Source organism: Balaenoptera musculus, chromosome 5 (assembly GCF_009873245.2).
Source record: "Balaenoptera musculus isolate JJ_BM4_2016_0621 chromosome 5, mBalMus1.pri.v3, whole genome shotgun sequence".
Taxonomy (NCBI): domain Eukaryota; kingdom Metazoa; phylum Chordata; class Mammalia; order Artiodactyla; family Balaenopteridae; genus Balaenoptera; species Balaenoptera musculus.
The window spans coordinates 19,173,927-19,198,842 of record NC_045789.1 but is presented as its reverse complement, the minus strand read 5'-3'; the positions used below and the strand labels follow the sequence as shown (position 1 = coordinate 19,198,842).

At 37.8% G+C, this 24,916-nt stretch overlaps 1 protein-coding gene across 1 annotated transcript in view; it reads right to left on the bottom strand.

Annotated features, from left to right (window-relative positions):
- Positions 1–389: 389 nt before the first annotated feature.
- Positions 390–24,916, bottom strand: part of METAP1 (methionyl aminopeptidase 1) — a 70,140-nt gene continuing 45,613 nt past the window's right edge. Inside the window, exons 4-11 of the mRNA XM_036853019.1 lie at positions 23,871–23,931; positions 19,573–19,664; positions 18,753–18,836; positions 15,928–16,066; positions 14,255–14,386; positions 10,228–10,371; positions 5,679–5,744; positions 390–2,153 (exon numbers count right to left, since the gene is read on the bottom strand). Coding sequence (XP_036708914.1) covers positions 1,990–2,153; positions 5,679–5,744; positions 10,228–10,371; positions 14,255–14,386; positions 15,928–16,066; positions 18,753–18,836; positions 19,573–19,664; positions 23,871–23,931 — 882 coding nt within the window. The 3' untranslated portion in view covers positions 390–1,989. The remainder of the gene's footprint in view (positions 2,154–5,678; positions 5,745–10,227; positions 10,372–14,254; positions 14,387–15,927; positions 16,067–18,752; positions 18,837–19,572; positions 19,665–23,870; positions 23,932–24,916) is intronic.

Sequence of the window (24,916 nt, the reverse complement as noted above, 5' to 3'; positions counted from 1 at the left end):
TGATGAAACTACCCTAGATGTTTTCTCATCTAAACCTAGTAAACAAACATTTGTAATCAGACATATACAATTAGACTAGAGGACATATTGTTTTAAAATCTCCCAAACCGAGAAAAGCATCATCACCAGTGTGGTGTTTATCTTTTAACAGCAACAAAAAAAAACTACCCACCAAGACTTTGTTTCCTTGAGCTTATTTTCTAGTACTAGACACTGAGTAAGCCCACACTGTTAATTCCACTATCAGTACATAAAATGCTGCCTTACATATGCAGCAATCTCCGCCTTAAACTATCTCAGAAATATGGTTGCATCTCAAATACTGCTGGTAGACTGCTGAACTAAACACAGTACTGGAATTTGTATATAGCCATTCAACTTAAAAAAAGTATTTTTACTCAAATTTTATTTTAGATTATGAAATTAGCCTCCCCATTCCCACCACTTCCTTCTGAAATCCCCAACAAATTCAGCAAAGTTAACGACTACATGGTGGGATAGTCATTCAAACTTTTTAATCTCCCTTTACACATTATATTAACATTCATATTGCAAGGCATTCCATTCACAAATATTACAGTTTGATAAAAAACTTCACACACATACCAGATTCAGCCACTTTACTAAATCATTAAAATAATAAAAGTAATGAAAACATTATCATAATTCCTTTAAAGCAATAAAGGTCTGAGGCACTCTGGGAAAGATGTTCTCATACAAATGTTAACATGTCAGTGGTATCAAATTATCTTAGAATAAACTTACCAGATACCTAGTAATCAAGTACACTCTAATGACAATGACTTTGATCTGATATGTCTTCACTGGATGCACTCCCATTTGGACTGAACTACTGAAAGGAACACAGATGTTGGGCAGCTGAGGTCATTTCTAATGAGGTTCCCAACTATGTAAAGGAGAATTGTGGTAGCACACCAAGGACAGCTGCATCCCTGCAAGGCAACAGTCCAATTTCAAAGAAGTTCCTTTCTCATCCCCACCAGGTTTATTAAACATTAGAATTTCCAGACTCTGATCACTGCTGGAGAGATTTCAGAACTGTCTTTCCCCATCAGCCTCCACAGTGCAGCCTCCACCCTTCTCTGAACATCTCCAAGGTATGCCTTTGAAATAAGAGAGAGCGGGGAAGGGAGTGTTTTTCCTACCATTACGACCAAACAGAGGTCTGAAATAGCAACGTATTACAAGAATCCCATTCTCTGCAACAGCCAGCTTCCGCTTAGAGCGTGGCTATTTTTGCCATAAACTAGATTTTTAAAAACCTGATAACCTTTTTCCAAAGTGAATTTTGCCATAGCCATTCACGCACACAGAGTCCACACTGGAAAGTCTCACTGACCGAGTGCTTCCTTACACACAATTACGAGGGTAAATTAGCAGGGGAGGAGGGAGGCCAATTCCCAGCTGGGAATTAAATCACTGCAGATGATGGGTCCATTTACGACAGCATAGAACCCTGTCAGAATCAACACAAACCCCAGGTCACATAGTGTTTGGTAATTACATATATGGAATTTAAAATGAATACGTATATATTTCCATACATATATAATTAAAAAAAAAAAAGTCGGGAGCAAAATATGTTGCTAAAGTTTCAGGGATTCTCATCTGCAACATTCACCTGGAAAGCAGGTGGCTCTGACGGCCCGGTTGTGGCAGTGATAAAAGCAACTAGAAGCAGGTTTAAGTAAAAGTGCTCAAAGGGCAAATGAGAAAACAGGGGTGCAGAGATTTTTTTGTGTGGGGAGAGGGGAGCATTGAAAGGAGTTGAGAAAGCTTCCTTTATTCTTCTTGGCTTTTTCAGACCCAAGACAAGTTCTTGAGGACACACATCAAATGCTGTAGTCCTTCCTTATCTATAGTCGAAACAAAACAAGTTATAAAAAATTTCCTCTTCCATCCTGTACTCTCAATAAAATGCAGAGTACAGACAGAAGGTATCACTGAGATGCGCCATCTCGGGAGAAATTAAAATTGGGACATGAAGTGAGGCCGCGCGCTATCGAGTCGCCGGGTTAGGATTTCACAGCCAGTGTCCGTGACCAGCAGGGTGTGCTCGAACTGGGCAGACCGTTTCCCATCTCTCGTCACTGCTGTCCAGCCATCCGGCCAGGTTTCATCCTGCCATCCGCCTTAAACAAACAAACACCAGTTCTTAATTCTACCACTCAGCTTGTTTTCTTAATAAACTCTCTAGGCAAGTGTACTGGCCTGTCCGCCTATATCCTTGGATATCTCAGAAAACTAATTTAAAAATTCACTATTAAGATTCCTATTTACACTTCAACTGTTTAAGCTAAAGCCTTTTCAATTTCATTTTGGTCTTTAGTCCAACGAAGTAATAATAATGTTTAAATTTTAAAACTTCACATTTTGTATACTTCCCAAATATTAAATCAAGTTGGTATTTCCAAAATAAAGGCACTCAGTTTCATTTTCAGAAATGTAACTGATAACCACTCATCACAGAACTACAAGAAACTGAATTAATGAATTTAGCTCTCTCCTGGTATAACTTTGGAATCTGACTGAACTATATAGCCGATGTATATTGTGAAGAAAATAGAGTAACTTTTTATACTTTTATTATAGCATTTAATTCCTGATATAATTTTTAAATGGCAAGCACAAAGATGGTGAGAACAGATTATACTGTGAAATTTTTATAGGCCACACCCCTGTAACCAGAAAGAGGGCAGAGAAAGAGAGAGATTGGTGAGAAAATTTAAAAATTATTGGGAGTTCCCTGGTGGCCTGGTGGTTAGGATTCCAGGCTTTCACTGCTGTGGCCCGGGTTCAATCCCTGGTCGAGGAACTGAGATCCTGCAAGCTGTGCAGCACGGCCAAAAGAAAATAAATTTATGATGAGGGAGAATGGGTTAGAAAGAGGGTTAGAAAGGAAAGGAAGGGACAATGAAAAAAGCAGGTAGACAACACAGGAAAAAGAGAATGGGGGGAGGAGTGGGGCAGGGGAGGAGAGGCAACAGTGGAATGACAAAGTTCTGCAATTCCAGATACTACTATAAAAATGTGTTTACAGAGACTTTCTTATCTCCAAATTAGATGTAAAAAAAAAAAATCAATATTCTTCATTCTGAGTAATCTTTTTTGCCTTGGGGGTGGGGGGCCCACACCTCGCAGCTTGTAGGACCTTAGTTCCCTGACCAGGGATGGAACCCAGGCCCACGGCAGTGAAAGCGCCGAGTCCTAACCACTGGACCGCCAGGGAATTCCCATTTTGAGTAATCTTTACCAAAGATTAGGTCTTACTGCCTCAGACACATCCCAGAGTACAAAGCCTGCAGTGAAGTAACCTACTTTTGCAATATTAAACCCCAGACTAAAAAGAAAATATGCGGTAGCTTAAAGAAAGTTAACTCATGCTTTGTCAACCATCTAAAGATGAGTAAACATATTTCTCAATGTAACGAATGATCTTTTCACAAACGGATTTAAGACATAATATATCTTTTTTCTTAATAAATTTATTTATATTTATTTATTTATTTTTGGGCTGCGTTGGGTCTTCGTTGCTGTGCGCGGGCTTTCTCTAGTTGCGGCGAGCGGGGGCTACTCTTCGTTGTGGTGCACGGGCTTCTCATTGCGGTGGCTTCTCTTGTTGCGGAGCACCAGTTCTAGAGCGTGCGGGCTTCAGTAGATGTGGCGCGTGGGCTCAGTAGTTGTGGTACACGGGCTTAGTTGCTCCACAGCATGTGGGATCTTCCCAGAGCAGGGCTCAAACCTGTGTCCCCTGCATTGGCAGGCAGGTTCTTAACCACTGTGCCACCAGGGAAGCCCGACATAAATACATCTTTAATTTTATTGTCATCTGCTAAAACAGATCCTTTACTAATGTCAAGTTAAATATATTTGACTACTATTCTAAGGAAATTCAAATTCTTCTTTGGATTAGAGACTTTCCACTAAGAAGCTGGGATTTAACCTAGCTGAGTTACACTGAAATATATTTGTTATAATTTGACGATTATCTGAACCAGCACAACACTGTGTTATTTGCTTACTCCTGGAAATACCACTTCATGTCTCACCAACTAAGTGCCAGTTAATGGAAACAGGTACGTAACCAAAATGACACTTTCCTCTCACGGTCTTGCCTTTCTCTGCTAATATACTCAATGCTCTTGCAATTGGTTACATATGATCATTATTCTTATTCCAAGGAATGACAAAACAACACCTTACATTTGTACAGCCCTTTAAAGGTACTTTGTGTTAATACAAATCATCTCACTTAGTTCTTACAGCAGCCCTGGGGATTCAGCAGGATAAAGATTGTAACTTCCATTTTACAGAAAAGGGAACAAAGGACCAGGTTAAGAAGGCAGCCTCTAAAACAACCTCCAATGCTCCTCTCCCCTTGAGTGTGGGCTGGATTTAGTGACTCACTTCTAAGGAAGAAAATCTGGTAGAAGTGGTGGGCTATCACTCCGAAGATTAGGCTATAAAGAAGACTGGAAGGATCCCAAGGGGATGCATCCTTTAACACAGGCACCAGGACACGAGAGCCCTACTACTGCTGCCCCACTCTGCATCCCCTAACCCCAACGAAGAACCGGCAGAAAGCAAAGGTGAAGGCCTCATGAAGGAGGCCCCAGTTACTACTCTGACAGCCTCAGTGGGGAGCTCCAATCATGACACCGACCATCACTGCCATGTGCCTGTCACAGTGACCAACAACAGCGAGGACATAAAACTGCCAGTGCTAAGCGTGTCTATGCTGTGCTTTTTCCACAGTAGTCATATGACACCACCTGACGATATGAGTGCAGACCCTCTAGAGGCAGAACGGCTCATGAGTTTAGAGTCCCACAGATTCTGCCACGTAACTAGCTAAGCGACTTTGGGCAAGTTACTTCACCTCTTCAAAAATCAGTTTGCTCTCCTGTATAATGGGGATAGCACCTACCTCATAAGTTGTGGAGAATTAAATTATATAACTCTGCCGCAAAATGAATAGCTCAGACTTCCCTGGTGGCGCACTGGTTAAGAATCCACCTGCCAATGCAGGGGACACGGGTTCAAGCCCTGGTCCGGGAAGATCCCACAGGCCGCGGAGCAACTAAGCCCGTGCGCCACAACTACCGAACCTGCGCTCTAGAGCCCGCGAGCCACAACTACTGAGCCTGCGCGCCTAGAGCTCGTGCTCCGCAACAAGAGAAGCCACCGCAATGGAAGTCCGCGCACCACAACGAAGACCCAATGCAGCCAAAAAATAAATAAATAAAAATTAATTAATTTAAAAAACAACAACAACAACAAAAAAACCCAAATAGCTCTAACTTCTTTTTTCCTCCTCTTCCTCACCCCCATCAAGACAAGCAAGAATTTCTACACAGGCTTGATGGAGGCACCTAATTATTACAATGCACCCTTTGACAGGATCTTTAGGAAAAGGGACCAGGATTCAAGTACTTCAGCATCTACTGACAGCAGGCAAATTACCGTGGAGAAGGTATTGCTTTCTTGCCAACCTTTACAATTTTCAGTTCTCTACATGATACTGAATCAAGTTAGAGATAGGACAGGGAGTGGAAATGAAGCAAAAAGAAAGTAGAGCAGACTACTAATCTGATCATGAGTAACCAAAAGTAAATAAAAATTCAATTAAAGAATGTTACAGCATCCCTTTCTCTCACCTTCACAAATCATGGGTTCAATTGTAAATACGTGGCCGGGCTTCATCACTCCAACTGCTTTATTTTCTGAAATTAAAGAAAAAAATCTCAGAACACAGCAAAAAACCTACAGCATATTGTTAAGCAGCTCCCTGGGAAAAGTACACAACTTATATTCCCATGAGTGATTCTTAAATTAATGACTTTCTCCTCTCCTGATTCCCCTTTCTTAAAGCAGATCATTCAACAAACAGGGATTTTACTGAAAACCACCTACTCTGGGGCAGATATTGTCCTAGGCATATTTCATTTTGTTTACGTCTTCTCTAGGAAAATACAGAGATGCCCTAGGCTGGATCTCAGATGTGGTTATCACTTCTATAAAAGCAAAAGTGCCCCCATTTATGTTATAGCAGGGTTAGAATTGCAATCATTCAACCAAGCAAAGTGCCACACTCATGGAGGTATGACACTTTAAAGAAGAAGACATTTCGAATTCCACCAGAAGCCTCCTAGCTCTTGGGTGCGTGTAGGGGTGTGGATGCGGGTGGAGATGGGGGCACAGCCCAGAGAAACAACTGCACCATTTTTAAAAAGTTTTGTAAATTGTCTTATCTTCAGAGGGGAACAAAGCCCCGCACACTAACCTACTTTTCTTTAATGCTGACACGATTATTCCTTTCTACTGGAAACAAAAATTCCATTTCTCCCTCCAAAGACTTTTTGTCCAAGTTCACCAATACAGAAGTATTTTTCAGGATCATTGTGAGAAACTCAACTATCAGTGCCCAGGCGTGCCATCTCCCCAAGAAGGTCAAAAATTTTAAACAGGGATCGGCCTTTTTAGACAATCTCAGACGAAAATGGAGAACCAGTTTAAAGTTCAAACTGTCAATAAAAACCAAGAACTGATAAGAGCATCGGTAAACAGGTGACTACACTTGCGCTGCCTGACCACCAGGTGGCGAAAGCACCGGCTTTCAGGGGTTTTCTGCGTAAGGGGGCGGTTCTTCCGGATGGTAACCCATGTGTCGACCAAGACAGACCCTGCTCAAGCTGCTCTGTCTAGGTATGGTCTAACCTCACCCGCACGTTTACACTCCTGCATGCCCTTCCTTGTGAATAGCTATCACGCTGTTTTCCGCTATCTTAAGTATTGCCATAATTCACTTATTCTACAGATTCCAAATCAGGAGTTCCTAAATTATTATAAAACTCTGAGGGGCAAAAATAATCTTTACTTTTTATTTCTAATTTCATGAACTTTCTCTCCAAATGACATGCAATTTACTACATATATAGATTTGGTCATATTCCCTTGGGGATATCAAACAGAAAATGTCAAAGAGAGTCAGTGTAGTGTCATGGAAAGAAAAAAGGATAAAGGAATTGATAGCTGTGCTGTCCAGTATGGCAGCAACTGGGTGCATGAAGCTAAGCACTTGAAAAATGGCCAGTCAGAATGTACATGTAAAAAATATGCCGATTTCAAAGACAAAAAAAGCATGTAATATATCGCAATGTTTTTTTTACACTGATTAAATGTTGAAATGCTAATATTTTTAATGTAACGGATTAAACAAAATATAAAATTAACTCCATCTGTCTCTTTTTACTTTTTCAGTATGACCACTAGAAATCTTAATATTAAATATGTGCCTCATATATATTTCCACTGGACATTGCAATACAGAGAATCCAAGTTCCACTCCTGTTTCTGCCATTGATTCATTGTTGTAGAAGTTACAACTCCCAGCTAACCTTGACTCATGGTTTCAGCTTCTCAACAAGGCTCACTCAAACAAACATACATCATCTAGCGACTACACTATAGCAGATACTACTGCTGAGTGCTTTTACAAAAGTGTGTACCTGCTCTACTGTCTGCCTCCCAGAATTACCGTGATATATATTCTAAAGATAGGGTAGTATCACCTTTACTTCCGAACCATGACAAAGAAGCACACTAAGCTCTCATCTAACAAGGACTTCTCTTACACGGAAGGAGGTGGAGGGAAGTTACACAACAATTTCCTGGTTCTGTGCTCAGGTGCTTAGGAATGTGAAGTTACAAGCCAAAGCAGGGATCGTTTACATTTCAAAAGGCCTCTGCAGTACAGAGACTCTCTCAGCAGCTTCCTTTAACACGTCCCTAAAGGGACCACACATATTTTGTTTTATCTAAACCCAATTAACACTTGACTTTTCAAAAACATATCAGTTGGATGAAATGAAGTATACCTGGGTCCTTGTTTCTTTTTTCAGAATTCTTATTTCTAATTAAATAGTTTAACATGAAACTCAAGTGCCATCTCTTGTGTATCGGTGGTATGGTATTTTGCTGACACCATCATCACTGACCCGTATCTCTGTCTCCCATAAATTCTATTTCCTTCAAAAAATCTTTCTTTATGACATATGCACACTACTGTGTATTGATTTAAATAGATAACTCCTAAGAGCCTACTGAATAGCACAGGGAACTCTACTCAATACTCTGTAATGGCCTATATGGGAAAAGAATCTAAAAAAGAGTAGATATATGTATATGTATAACTGATTCACTTTGCTGTACAGCAGAAACACAACAATGTAAATCAACTCTACTCCAATAAAAATTAATAGATATAAGACAGATAGACAAAAAGTCTCTATCTAGTCCATACCTAAACCTAAGTTTGTTACCTCTGCAAGTAAGGGTGCTTTTTTCATTCCCTCCCTTGCACACTCTTTTTCCACACACAAAACACACACATGTACACGTGTGGCACACGCCAGTGTCATCAGAATAGCTACTTCCATTCTGTTAAAGGCAATGCACATCAGGCGATCACAGGGCTCACCAGGAAGGAATGAAGCTGGCTACCTATTTTCTATTGCTAGCTTTTATTTCAAGCACAATTCCAGCTGAAATAAAAAGGACTATGAGGTCTGCTAATAAATGCTTATTGATTTATGTCAAATGCTGTGCCTTAAGTGACTTCTCTAGCTTCTCCTGTTGAGACGTTTCTCACTCATTTCCCTTTCTCTTCACAACTACTGACGTCTTAGATTTTACCACCTCACATCTGGATTACGAGAACAACTGTGCATCAGGCTGACAAGCCTGGCTAACTCACACCTGCAATACATTCTAGACACCACTGCTAAATTTTCTTCCCCAAATGGCAATTTCACCTTGCCATTCTTCTGCCAAAAAATGTTCTACAAATCCCTAAAATGAAGTCAAATATCCTCGATCTGGCACTGCCCATTTCTAGTTCTTACACATAATTCTCAGCCCAAGCTTATCTTGTCTCTGTTCAGTCTCAACTTGAAGCACCTATTCATGCTTCCCCACCGCCTGGAATGCTCTTCCTCATCTCTCCAGCAAACCAAAATCTCAATCTTTATTTCTCCCACAAGACCCAGCGCCAAACTGCTTCAGTCCTTACTAGGCAGCACGGGAAAGACTGACTCTAGAAAGCCAGACAGAACCTAGGTACCAATCCTACACCTGACATTTATTTACTAGTTTGTGTGGACTTGAATAAATCAATCACTTCCCTAAACACAGAATCTGCTTTTTAAAAACAGGGCTAAGAAATTATTCGTAGAGTTGTGATGATCATATGAGATAATGTATATCATCACCATCATCATTATCATCACTCTGAAAGCTAACATGCATTATCTCACTTAATCCTAGTAACAGTTCTAGGGTAGGTACCATTCCCTGCTATTGTGCACATGAGGAAAAACGTAAGCACAAGGAGGTACATGAAAGTGTCTACATAGCAGTGACTCCTATATATTTGTTAAATTCCTTCTTAGGTCACTTATTGTGGACAGTTTTCCTTTCTAGCACTAAATTACAGACTCACCCCTGCATGTCTTAACTCTCCAAGAGAAAGGTTTCTGTAAGACATTAATCGCCCAAAACTTCCTTTGTTCATCTATCAGACAGCACTCAATTTGAGAAAAGGTACTTTGTCGATTCCCCTCTATACCAACAAAGAATACGGTATCTGACATGTACTGGGAACTCAAATCAAACCCAGCTGAACCAATTTCATTTAAGGAATCAGAATACATGCGGCAGAGAGTATTGGCTGTTCACCAGAATTACTAGTCTCCTTTTCTTCCCGAGTACTCAGCTGGATTACATTTCCCCACCTCCCTTGCAGTTAGTGTAGCCATGTGACTGAATTCCTGCCAATGAAAAGTAAATGTAAGTGATTTATGCCAAGTACAGGCTGGCCCATTAAAACCTCCCAAGCATACCCCTCCATGCTTCTCTCCTCTTCCCCAGTATCTGTACGACTAGGAGGGGAACCCCCAAAGTGACCTTGAAAGCTATAGGTTGAAAGTGACAAGAGCCTGGGTCAGAGAATAACTGTCCCACTCCACCCCCCCAGAGTGACCAAACACACATGCTGTGGACTGTTATGTGCCTTGTGTATACATTTTGGGGGGTCTATTTATAACAGCTAATAGATTACTCTAATAAATACAAAATAGTAGGTCCTGTTAAATGTTTGAATAAATATTTGTTGAATAAATAGTTAGCAAATCTTTGGACAGTACTTACTGGCATAGTGGGGTACATTGGGGGCCGTATGAAAAAGCTTGTGGATTCCATGCCCACAATAGCTTCGAACAACTGAAAATCCATTTGCTTGGGCATGCTTCTGAATAATGTTTCCCAATTCTCTGTATCGAACACCAGGTTTCACTGAAAGGAAAAGAGAAGACTCATGACAAAGAGAAAGAAAAACTAATAATTACTAAGCAATCACTGTCTATGCCAGGAAGCTTTCTGAAGGCTTTACACACCTACGTTCTGAGACTTTCAAGGTGAGGAAACCGAAGCACAAAGAGGCTATACTGCCAGGAAACGGCAAAGCTGAGATCCAAGCCAGCAGCACCTGGGTTTCCTCCTTTGCTGCAGAAGAAGAGGGCGTGTGCAGCAGTAAGGGGTCGGGAGAGGCACCGCCCGCTCTCTGAATAAACAAGAGAATGGAACACACACTTCTCTTCCTCGCCTTCTCTAAGGTCAGTGTGCTTTCCATTAAAGCGAGCAGAAGAGATAAGAGAGGAAAGAACATCAGGAGAAAAAGGAGTGTCCAAAAAGGAACTTGACTTGTCCTCAGTTTTAGTCTGGTCAATTTCTCAAGGAATCATTTCCCCTGGGCTTCTTTATCCCCATAAAAGTGGTTCTCAAATTATTCACAGTTGCCTCTGCAGAAGGTCTTAGGAGTAGGATGTAGAAAGGTACTTCTCACTGTATACTTCCAGCCCTGTTTAGTTTTTATGACTCTTACCACTGTTTAAATAAAAACCAAAAGAAGTGGTTCTTATTGCTGCTACAGCTCTCCTCGCATGGAGACTCCTAAGGAATCTAGCCGCGGTTCTGGGGGTCCTCCCACTCCCTACAGCCCCCTACTGTGCCTCTCTCATCTCCAACCTGAGGTTCAGGCACAACACATCCTCTGCAGTCAATCAAATTTCCAGGAGAACGGCTCAAGGAATCATTTTCATAACATTTACTTGCTCTGAACCACATGTTCCAGCTTGACTTTCTTTGGCGGGGGGTGGGAGGTTAATGATTTTTGAGGAACATGCTGACTTGCATAATGATTTTCTTGCATTCCCATCCAAGCTGTCCTATCAGCCCCAGTCAGCAGGGAGGAAAGGAAAATTTTAACCATGGTGCACAACACACAATAAACTGTTCAACAATAATGACGGAGGGTGAGAGAGGAGACTTCTCCCCTAATTCTCAAGCCAGAGGGAATTCTGGTCCCAGGGAAGTACACTTCATAATATCTGGAGACATTTCTGGTTGTCACAACGAGGAGTGGTGGTGCAAACGGCCTCTAGTGGGTAGAGACCAGGAAAGCTGCTAAGCACCCTACAGTACACAGGACAGGCTCCCACAGCAAAGAATCATCAGACTCAAAATGCCATCAGCATGTAGACTGAGAAGCCCTATTCTAGAAGGCTAATTTCATAGTTGGTCAAGCTCTCTAGTGCTCTGCACCAGGGTGGGCAGCCAAATTACGGGAAAACAAGAGGCAGGAATGATACACACAAAAGTGTTAATAGCACTTTCCAGAGATGAAGCAACTTCTATTCTTGCCTGTCTACTGTTAATGAAGACTTTGGTTTCTTGTAGTTTCTTAGCAAGTTTTATTCCTGCGTCACTGTAAAACAACATTCCAGCTGTCTGGTTATTTCAATCAACTCAGAGAGAAGCAAAAGGGACATAAACATTGAACACAGAAACCCTAAAAATGATTTAAAACTAAAGCTTCCAAAATGAGAAACTAAATATTAAAGTCCTCATCTCACAATACCACAGAGAATATCAAAGTTTTTAAGTATAATCAACAGTGAAAAATAAGGAAAAGAATATCTCACAGGGCTTCCCTGGTGGCGCAGTGGTTGAGAGTCTGCCTGCCAATGCAGCGGACAAGGTTCGAGCCCTGGTCTGGGAAGATCCCACATGCCGCGGAGCAACTAGGCCCGTGAGCCACAATTACTGAGCCTGCGCGTCTGGAGCCTGTGTTCCGCAACAAGGGAGGCCGCGATAGTGAGAGGCCCACGCACCGCGATGAAGAGTGGCCCCCGCTTGCCGCAACTAGAGAAAGCCCTCGCACAGAAGCGAAGACCCAACACAGCCATAAATAAATTAAAAAAAAAAAAATTAAACTTTAAAAAAAAATTTAAAAAAACATGTATTTAAAAAAAAAAAGAATATCTCACATATTGATATATAAAAATAATCACATGCTTTCATTTTTCATTCCTCTGACTTCATTAAATTAGTAAAAATTGCATCATATCCTATATGTTTGCCTAAGAACCCTGTCCTGTCCAATACATTGTTGATGATATATCAGATTTATTTAACAGGGGGTGGGGGGGGTGGATAACACACTGAACAATAAGGTTGAAATGCTGTGGATTTTAACTGAAACATTATTTGCCCTCAAACTGTCCTTTGTAATAGTCTGTTAACATTTGCAACAAGACTCTCCTTCTCTTTCCTCACAAGATACTGCATAAATTTTAAAAAACCTGCATGAACTGTTGTATGTGAGAAAAATTCCACAGAAATACACCTCTACCCAAAGATATTATTCACTGCAATAGCAAGATATATGGAAAACACCAAAATCCAGTAGGGGAATAGTTGTAGAAATTTTTATACTGTGGAATATAATATATAGCCATTAAAAGAATGGAGATCTATGCATGCAGGTACGTACGTACTCTAATATGGAAAGACCTCTAAGATATTACTGGTTGAAAAGTACCAAATTATAGAACACTGCAAATCTTATGATTCCATTTAACCTAACTAAACACATACATACAGTTATGTGTGTTTCTATGTGTGTATTAACGTACTGCAGAGAAAAAAACCTAAATGTTAAAAGTGGACACCTCTCGGAACTTCCCTGGTGGCACAGTGGTTAAGAATCCACCTGCCAATGCAGGGGACACGGGTTCAAGCCCTGGTCCGGGAAGATCCCACAGGACACAGAGCAACTAAGCCCGTGCACCACAACTACTGAGACTGCGCTCTAGAGCCCGTGAGCCACAACTACTGAGCCCGTGTGCCTAGAGCCCGTGCTCCACAACAAGAGAAGCCACCGCAATGAGAAGCCCGCGCACTGCAACGAAGAGTAGCCCCCGCTCGCCGCAGCTAGAGAAAGCCTGCGTGCAGCAACAAAGACCCAACACAGCCAAAAATAAGTAAATTTATTTAGAAAAAAAAAAAAGTGGACACCCCTGGAGAAGAGAGATAAAAAAAAAAGAGAGGCAAGCGTAAAGGAAGATCACTCATTTTTCTCTTATAATCTAACGCACTCTTTCACAAAATAATTAAAAAGTAGAAGAAAAGTTGCACTCAAGAACTATCCACAAGTCAGAAAGAGAAAAACAAATACTGTATGTTAACACATATATATGGAATTTTAAAAAAAATGGTTCTCATGAACCTAGGGGCAGGACAGGAATAAAGACGCAGACGTAGAGAATGGACTTGACACAGGGAGGGGGAAAGGGAACCTGGGACGAAGTAAGAGAGTAGCATTGACATATATACACTACCAAATGTAAAACAGATAGCTAGTGGGAAGCAGCTGCATAGCACAGGGAGATCAGCTTGGTGCTTTGTGACCACCTAGAGGGGTAGGATAGGGAGGGTCGGAGGGAGGCGCAAGAGGGAGGAGATATGGGGATATATATATATATACATATAGCTTATTCACTTTGTTTTACAGCAGAAACTAACACAACATTGTAAAGCAATTATATTCCAATAAAGACGTTAGAAAAAAAAAAAGTATCCACGCATTCCTCCTCATTTATCAGTCAGAGAAAAGGAAGATAAATCATAGAAGAGTCAAAGGAATAAGCAATAATCCGGTCCATCCTCATCAACAGATTCCCAAATCATCCTTAAACCTACTACTGCCAAACCCAAAGCTAACTCAGGTAGGGTAGAGGCACAGCTGGGAGGGATGAGGCATGCACAGTACAGTGACAGGTCACTCAAGGCCCACACCACACAGTAGCACCAGCGGGTGCCCAGCACTGAGCCTGACCTGCATCAATGGCTTGCATCAGGCACTCATACGTGGTCTGAACCAGTTTCCGAGCTCCCTCATCCACGTCTCCAACAAAAAACGTCTCATTCAGGTCCCCATGATAACCATTGCGATAAAGAGTGATGTCCACTGCAAAAGAATGTGCAAACATAAAGACCACACTTGTTTTTTATCTCAAAATTGAAGTTAACTTTCGCCAACATGACAGAATCAAGCAGCTTAATGAGAAAGATAACTTCTGCATTCGCAAGTGCCACCAATGAATACATACTTAATGCCCAAGAGACACTTCTTGTCTGTAATGCAACTGAACTCACTGTGGAAAACAGGTCCGTGGTCTCGCAGCACAAGCCAGACGGTGCGCTTTAATACTCTTACAGCAGTGGTTAGATCATTTACAGCAGAAGAAAAATGTATCCCCGGATACATTCATGCAAGATCAATGACCCAAGTTAAGAACGTTAAATGAAGGACTTTGCCACATTCTGACATTAAACAGGAAATACTGCTTTCATTCGTTATCTTTAACAACTTTTTCCTCATCCTAGTGAATCAATAAATAGAAACATTTACACTATTCTACCCTTATTTTTCAAAGACTCATTTGCCTTTCACTTATTTGTGACTATTCCCATGTTTAAAAATACAGATTACCACTACACCACTAAACTACACTAAGTGTATCTTACGGAGCACATTAAATGAGTATTCTTAAACCATAAATTTTCAATCCACTTAAAATCTCGCAGTATAGGTGTGTTGGCTCTAGCACAACACACACGTTCCTGAAAAACCTCATACATTATGTGTGTAATAAAAATAATAGGGCTTATATATGAAAAACAGCATTGGGCAGACCCCTCAAAACTTACGGAACTTTATAAACAGATACTCTAACTGAAACAAAAACAATTCATATAAAAACAGTGTTGGTCAAGTCCCCACTACCATTCACAGCCAGCATCACAGCTGGTCCATTCTCCGTAGCCTTTAACACCTGGGCTCAGGCTTCCTTGTTTGATATATAGATCCTTGAAGATATCTGATTACTAAAGAGACCAAGTTCATCAATATTAAAAATACCATCGAGGGGAGCCTAATTCATCAACATTTTTTCAATCACAGAGGAAAATGTTTTTTGCAGCTTCTTTCTCTACACTTGGAGTTTCCCAAAATAGCTTAACACAGTGGTCCCTAAAGCCACTTTCTGAACTTCTTACATCAAGGACAATACTTCTGCAGAATTTTTAGCTGTTTTTCTTAAGACCTTCATATATTACTAATGATTTCTCTTTATCTGTAAGAAAGCCTGCCCTGATTTCTTCAAAACCAATAGTGGACTAAAAGGAATAAGAAAAAAAAAATCCCACTTGAATCAACATTACTTCCACACTTCACTGACATCTTTCCCCTATTTACCAATCACATAATGATCATCTGCATTAAAGAACCTGTATCAAACACATCATACTAGAAGCACCTTGAAAGCAGTTAAATATCTTGAAACAATAAAATAGGTTTCCAGAGATTTTCAATTTATTTTAAGTTTTAAATATGAAAAAAGTAAGTTAAAGACAGGAAGCAAGTGAAGAAAATGCAAGTCACTATTAGACTCCCAAAGCCTTGCTGTTTCTTTGCTAACAGTGACAAAAGTCACACTTATTTCTTACCATTAACAATATCACCTTCTTGCAAGGGCCGTCTGTCTGGAATTCCATGGCAGATCACTTCATTCACTGAAGTACAACAAGACTTTGGGAAATTATAATAATTCAGGGGAGAAGGATAGCAATTTCTTGCAATGCATGCCTATAATAAATTAAAAATACGGAGAGAATAATCTGGAATGTGCAAAAGAAAAAGTTAATCTGTATACAATTAATCAGATTTTAAAATTTGAAAAATGTGGAAAATTTTGTTGTAAAAATGCTCCTAATGAAGAACTTATTTAAGATTTTATTTTAGAAATACTAGTAGCTATTACCTTAAACAGTAGATAAATAGTAGGGTTTGTAAGTCAGACCACAGGCAAACCAGTTTACTTGATAATCACAAAGGAAAAGAAAATTCACATATTTCAAATATTTACAAACATATACAGATGTCACTATATGAAGATTTTATTTTAGAATTACCTACTCCTTATGAAAAACATATTATTTAAATTTTAAATTTAAAACTAATGTGCACATTTAATGTAATTATAATTTCTTATATAGAAACAAGCCTCTATCCCTAATAATAAAATAAAAGTAATAAAAATTAAAAAATACTAGTAATAATTAAGAGATGGTAAAGTATTCCCTGAGACATTTTAACCACTACATTCATGTGGAATAACAAAGGAACCTCTAAGAAAATGATCTGGTTCTCCACAAATAAGTCTTATTTTACTTGGATATTTTTATACAGCGGTAGTCATAGCATACATAATTTCTCTTTCCACACTGCCACAGTCTTCATACTAATAATTTTAAAATAGTTGCCTAAAATGCAATTTGTGGAATGTACTATAATTTTATTGGCAATTCTATTATTGAAAATTTATATTAGTTTCCTCAATTACAAAAAAATATTATGATCAATAACTACATGCCTATCATTTTTCCTTATATTTAACGATATGCTTCTGTATTTCTTACAGCAGTATAAATACTAGTTAAGAGCACACAGAAGCAGATTGCGTTGACTGAAAATGCCAACTCCATTACTTTCAAGTTGTGTAACCCTGGGCAACTTAACCTCTCTCTGCCTCAGTTTCCTTGCCTATAAGATGGAGATGACAGTAGCATCTATCTCATAGAGTTGCTGGGGAAATTAAATGAGTTAATAAAAGAAGCACGTAAAAGAGCACCTGGCCTATAGGAAGCATTCAAACTGCTATTAATGCATACCACATACAGCTGACACTTGAACAACTTGGGGCCACAGGGGGTGGGGGAGGGGCACTGACCCCCGGTGCAGTCCAAATTCCACATATAACTTGACTCCCCCAAAACTTTACTAATACCCTACTGTTGACCTTACCAATAACAGACAGTTTAACACATATTTTGTATGTGTTATATACTGTATTCTTTATATTATATAATTCTTTGTATTATATACTGTACTCTTACAATAAAGTAAGCTAGAGAAAAGAAAATACTATTTTAAAAATCATAAGAAAAAAAGAATGCCACGTGGTGAGGCCAAAGAATTTTTTTTAATTTTTAATTAAATTTTTTTTAAAAATCGAAAGGAAGAGAAAATACATTTACAGTAGATATATATATTTATTGAAAAAAATTCACATATGAGAAGATCCATGCAGGGACTTCCCTGGTGGCGCAGTGGATAAGACTCTGCGCTCCCAATGCAGGGGGCCCGGGTTCGATCCCTGGTCAGGGAATTAGATCCCACATGCATGCCACAACTAAGGAGCTCACCTGCCGCAACTAAGAAGCTGGCGAGCAGCAACTAAGGACCCCTGGAGCTGCAACTAAGGAGCCTACTGCAACTAAGACCTGGTGCAACCAAATAAATAAATAAATACTAAAAAAAAAAAAAAAAAAAAAGAAGATCCATGCAGTTCAAACCTGTGTTGTTCAAGGGTCAACTGTACTTTATAACATATGGAACAATACCTAAAAATCAGGATTAAAATTCCAAATAAAAAAATGTTCTAAACATTTTTATAGCTCAAGACACATTGTCAAATTTCCTTCCAAAAGGATAGTTCCAATTTACAATACCACCACCATGCAAAGGAGTACCTATTTCACCATCTTCCCATAGGCAATGGACATAAACATCTTTAAAATACTTACTAATTTAGTAGGTCTTTATGACTTGCATTTGTTTGATTACCAGAGCAGGTTTAATTAGTTTTCCATGTGATTTATTAACTAATTATTGCTCTTCAACTGTGAACAACCTAATCATACCATGTGCGTACTCATTTACTGTAGGGTAATTTTTTTTGTTTTTTTTTTATGATCATGAATATTTATTTACTAAAGGGTTTTAAGGTCTCTCTTTGGTGGATAAGCTATCTTTATTTTAAAAGTATACCTATACCATATTTACTACAAACATGTATCTGGTCTGTTTGTGGCCTTGTTATTACAGATATAAAAAGGAAGATTTTTTCCTACTAATCTAGTTTCAGAAGTTATATTCTTTTTTATTTCAAAATATTTGATGCATGTGGTAGTGTGATTTACTTAAAGCGCTAATAAAGCTAATCATCGTATAAAAGCTAAACTAAAATGTTATGAAATGTGAGGTTTCAGAAACAAGATATTTCAAGCTTACCTCAGACCCCAATACCACAGATACTTAAAGATGGGAATAATGACTGTTGAATACTTTCTATACTTGAAACAAAGTGAAAAATTTGCTTTCAAATTAGCCAAGTGTAGATATTCAGAACTTAGGTTTACTTAATTTTTAGAAGTCTAAAACATCTAACAGTATGAAAAAATTTTTCAAAGCATAAAATTAAAATTCTTACTAAGTGTACAGCATGATCTATTTCTTCAGTAGTTACACCTGGTTTAATCATCCCAGCAGCAATGTCCAGTACTTCTCTGGCAAGCTGTAAAAGAGAAACACTTCATACATTCAAGAAGAAATGAAATACAAATAGAAATAGAAATCTGTACCCTTTGGACTAACTTAGATTTTGTAGGATATTAATAAGACGAACCTCACCTTGAATATTATAATCCTGAATTTTCATTTTACAACCATTTGTATGTATTCCTAACACTCATTAATAAATGTGTATGCATGTGTGTGTAAACATAGAAATAAAATTGGGCTAACTAGAAAATAGCTTAATAAGTACGTCTGACTGATTTCTATGTGAAAATGTACATCCTAAGTAACCTAAACAATAATGAACTGATGAAGTTTGAGGCTTCTCACAATTCTACAATGGGGAAGGGAAGGGAGGGAAATAAAAGAATAGATGAATGATTTTCCTCAAAGAACCACAGAAAATAACTATTACATGTAGAATGGATAAACAACAAGGTCCTACTGTACAGCACAGGGAACTATATTCAATATCCTGGAATAAACCATAATGGAAAAGAATATAAAAAAGAATGTATGTATAACTGAGTCACTCTGCTGTACAGCAGAAATTAACACAACATTGTAAAGCAACTATACTTCAAAAAAATAAATTTAAAAATAAAGTAAATATGGCTAGTCACAGTTTTACTATGTAATATTTGCTACCTTTATAAATGAGCAAATCATTGACTTCATGTGTTATAACTACTTAAGCATGTTCTATCCCACGGCGGGGAGAAAAAAACTCTTACCCTACATACGAGCCGCATCCCTTCTATATCTTCAGATGAGAGTAACTTAATTTGAGAAGTACCTTTAAGAGCCTGCTCAGATTCAGACATTCCTGGTAAAGAAAATCAGTAAGTAAACCAAAGTGAACAAAAAGATGTAGTATATATTAGCATAATTATCCCCTTGATGATATAATAATAGGTCTCACTATTTCACACAATGGTATTTCATAATATGGGAGGGTCCAGGTCAGGTTTTCTGAAAAAATACTTTCAACATGAAATTTGCTAAACAAACTGAAAGAACAATTTTAAAGAACAAATTTCCAAGTCTATGAGTAATCATTCAAGATGAAGTACTTATTATTTGACAGGAAGTGTGTTAATAAGGTCAGTAAATGATTCACATTTGAATAGCACCATACAATTTATAACTGTTTTCATGATCATCATCTCATGAAGCAAGTATATTATCAACAACTGATAAATTAATTACACTCATTTATTTTTTGAAACTGGAACCTAAGTCAGTGTTTTTTAAACGGCAGTTTGTGACTCTTTAGTGACTATTAGTGGGCTATGACTAATATTTTTTTATAGTAAATAAATGGAATAGAAAATAATAGACTATATCATACAGGGTAAGTAAGTAAGCAAGTAAGTGCTGTTGTAAAATGTTTGACTGTTAATTTATACACACACACATATACACAGATCATGCTATAAAATACAGTTCTCTGGGTCATAGTCAAAAAAGTTTGAAAAATACTGCCCTAAGAATTTTCACTAATAAAATTAGCTTAATTGAAGTTATTCATACATTTAAAAGCATTAAAGCCAGTATAATAATTATTTCAAAATCTGACAAAAAGAATATAACCATAAACTACTCTTTTTATAAATGCTGATATAACAATACCACATAAAATATTATCAAACAGAATCCAAAAAACATAGTACACCATGACTTCAGTGAGATTCATATTGGAAAGGCAAGGATAGTTCAGTATTAAACTATTAATATAACTCATCATAGCCATAGATTAAGGAATGAAAAATAAATGATCATCTAGAAAGATAATTCTGATAACATAGCCAGCTACCACTTTTACATGATAAATATAAATCTCAAGCCAAGAACCAACATCATGGAATGCCCACTATCAGCACTAGTATTTTTAGCACTGTTCTAGCTAAACAGAATAGAATAAAGTATTGTCTAGTGACAATACTAGCAGATGTATTAAACGAGAGAAAGAAACAAGACATATAAAATTAGAAAGAAAAGGACAAAATCCTTATCAATTTCAGATATGATTATATATCCCTAGAACAAGGGAATACCTGGTAAATGACTAGAAATAAGAATTCGGCAAGTTGGCAGATAAGAAAAATATATAAAAATCAATAACTTTCCCATATACAAACAAGCAAAAAATACAGAAGATACTATATTCACAAGAATAACTTAAAAAGATAAAGTATCCAGGAATAACTTAACATTAAAAGGCCTAATGAAGAAAAACATACCCTGTTCTTGGATAGGAAGACTCAATATTGTAAAGGTGTCAATTCTTCCAAAATTAGTCTATAAATTTAATACTATCCCAATAAAAAATGGCAACAGGACATTTTTGGGAACCAGACAAGCTGATTCTAAATTTCACATGGAAAAACAAACATGCAAGAATAGCCAGGAAAATTCTGAAAAAGAGGAAAGGCGGGGGCAACAAGGCCTATCAAGTATTAAAACATGATACAGCTGTAATAATTAAGAGTTTGGCAATGGCATACGATTAGACAGATGGGTTAATGAAACAGAACAGAAGCCAAAAACCTAAAGATGTGAAGATTTAATATAGTGATACAGGTTGCGTTTTAAATCAGTAAGAAAAAGACTAATTTTTAAAAATAACTCGTGATGTGACAACCAGATATTCTGCTGGGAAAAAAATAAAGTTGCATCCCTACTTAACTCCTAAAGATAAATAAGTTTCATATGGACCAAAAATTATATCACACACACAAGAAGAGTAAAACCATAGAAATAGTAGAAGAAAACATGGGAAAATATTTTTATAATCTCTGAACCCAAAAGGTCTTTCTAGGTCATAAAGCCATAGGCACCTTATAAGAAAACACTGATAAATTTTACTACAGAAGAATGTTGAAAGTTTGTCATAAATGTAATGTTACAAAGACAAAAATGTAACTGCTTGATTGGGAGAAAACATTTTATAGTACATACATCAAGAGATTATTTTCCTTAATACAGAAAGAGCATTTATAAGTCAGTATGGAAAAAACCAAGTAATCTAACTGGGGGGAAAATAAGTCTAAGGATATGAATAGACAGTTCAAAAGGAAAAAAAATACAAATGATTTTTAAAAATAAAGAGATGCTCAACCTTACTCATAACTTAAAAATGCAAATTAAAAAAACTGCAAAATACCATTTTTCATCTTTCAAATTAGCACAGATCGCAAAACTTGATAACATGCTAAGCTGGGGAAGATACAGGAAAAGAGGACTTCCCAGGTGGCTCAGTGGTTAAAAATCCACCTGCCAACGCAGGAGACACGGGTTTGAGCCCTGGTCTGGGAAGATCCCACATGCCAGGGAGCAACTAAGCCCGTGTGCCACAACTACTGAGGCTGCGCTCTAAAGCCCGCAAGCCACAACTACTGAGCCCGCGTGCCACAACTACTGAAGCCCACGTGCCTAGAGCCTGTGCTCCGCAACAGGAGAAGCCACCGCAATGAGAAGCCCACACACTGCAAGAAAGAGTAGCCCCAGCTCACCGCAACTAGAGAAAGCCCATGTGCAGCAACAAAGACCCAATGCAGCCAAAAATAAATTTATTTTAAAAGAAAAAAAGATACAGGGAAAGAGACTCTCATATGTTTTTATCTGGCAAAAAAATCTCTGAGATTTGTAATACCTCTCAAAAGTTTTAAAAATGCATGTATCCTGTGATCTAGCTATTTCACTTTAGGCAATTAACCTATAGAAATACTCTCAACATGTGAACAAATATGTGATTATAAGAACAGTTCCTGCAGTCAAATTGTTAGAAGTAAAAACCTGGAAATAATCTAAACATACATTATTAGGAGTCTGGTTTAATAAATTATAACATGTCCACATAATGGAATACTTCAGTCATTAAAAAGAAAGAAATGGTTTTATATGGGATAATATGGAATATTTACAACATAAAATATAACAGAGCAAGGTGAAAAGGTGTATATAGTTTGTTCGTTTCATGTATAATTGGGTGGGGGGGTGTTAATGCGTGTACACACAACAAATATCTCTGAAAAGTTCTACAAGAAATCATTAATAGTGATTACTTCTGGGGAAAAGTACTCACTTCACTGTGCAACATTTTATACTATTACAATTTACCTTATCTATGTACTCTTTAAAAATACAATTTAAAACTATATTCAAGAATATTAAATACAGTGTAATGAAATTATACATCCTCAACAGTATTCTATCATTCAGACTCTTTTCCTTCAATTTACCTGAAATAGTGGAGTTTACCTAAATTTTCAAATTATATTCATAACGACTTAATACAGTTCCCTTTTTTTCTTTGAGAAAAAAGCAAAGGTAGCTTAGCTAAGTAGATTAAACCACATTCAACCATTTTTGACAAGCAAACTCGTTAATTTCACATAATCCAACTTTAGCCTATGTTGTAAAGTACCTATCTTCTCCGCATGTCTCACTATCATTAACCATAAAGGGAGAAGACAATAGAACCCACCTCAGGAGTGTTGAAAGTATTAAATGGAGTAATACATGTAAAGAGGTTGGCACAGTGCCTGGCACACAGTTATGAAAAAATATCACTTATAGAATCATCAGCATCACCATTACTACTATTATCATCACCATTACTACTATTTCTATTACTGCTACAGTCCAGAGTCTTTAGTTAGGCATGCATTCAAGGCCTCCACCATCTGTTTTTACCTAAATGGATATTATTTAATTAAGGTTGGAGAACATGCTAAAATCAAAACTTTTTTTAAAATCTAGAATTTGATATAACAACACAAAATACAATATTACGTTGAATGTAGCCTTTAACAGCCACATAAACAATGTTTTCAGAATTGATTAGATTTCTAATGAGAGGAAAGAATCTTTAATTCTCTCAAATGTTCTAGTGTGCCTTGAAAAAACATATTTACATTTATTAGAAATCCAGCACTGAAAATTTTCTACTAAAAAAGCACTCTTTTCCTCTGTAGTAGTCATCAAGCCCACAAATTGAAATATGAAGAAACAGCATAGCAGAATTTACCTAAAGGGTGATCAGCATAATCTGGTCTTTGAATATAACTTGGCACTGGTCTTGTTGGCATCTGAAAAAAAGCAAAGAGGTTAGATGGATCCGATTCAAACATGAAAGTAACTTTCATTATTAAAATCTACTAACAAAGAAAATAAAAGTGGGGGAATAAACACCACACTACCAAACATAAAATAGATAGCTAGTGGGAAGCAACCGCATGGCACAGGGAGATCAGCTCGGTGCTTTGTGACCACCTAGAGGGGTGGGATAGGGAGGGTGGGAGGGAGGGAGATGCAAGAGGGAAGAGATATGGGAACATATGTATATGTATAACTGATTACATATATGTATAACTGATTCACTTTTTTAAAGCAGAAACTAACACACCATTGTAAAGCAATTATACTCCAATAAAGCTATTTTTAAAAATAATAATAATAATAAAATAAAATAAATCAGGGGCCCCCAACACCTGGCCACAGACCCGTACTGCACAGCAGGAGGTGAGCAGTGAGGCTTCACCTGCCGCTCCCCATCACTCACAGAAGCGCCTGAACCACCCCCAGACCCCGCCCCGTGGAAAAACTGTCTTCCATGAAACCAGTCACTGGTGCCAAAAAGGCTGGGGACCGCTGACTTAAATGAAAAAAAAAGTTTTAAATGACATCTTAAATATCACGACATATCTATTTTGTGAAGATCGAGCCTAGTGCTAATGCCACCCCCTTTCCCAGGATATGTAAGGAATGGGGAGAGTGACAGAAGCCATTAAAGATTTAAGATTACACGCATATGTATGGAAATATGTTAATATAAATGTTTCAGACATTACATGAAATTTCTAAAAATCTTATATGTTCTGGTATAATGTTATAAGTAATAATCCTAGTTATTACTTTAAAATGTATATCTCAGAAATAACTAATTTTCTTGTCAACTGCATTATTATGAACTTTCATCAAATCTTTAACCGTGGTCATTTTTAAGTCTTTTGTCATTTACAGACAGTTCTGGGTGTACTCTGATGATTTTGCAAATATGTTCCTATAAAAGGG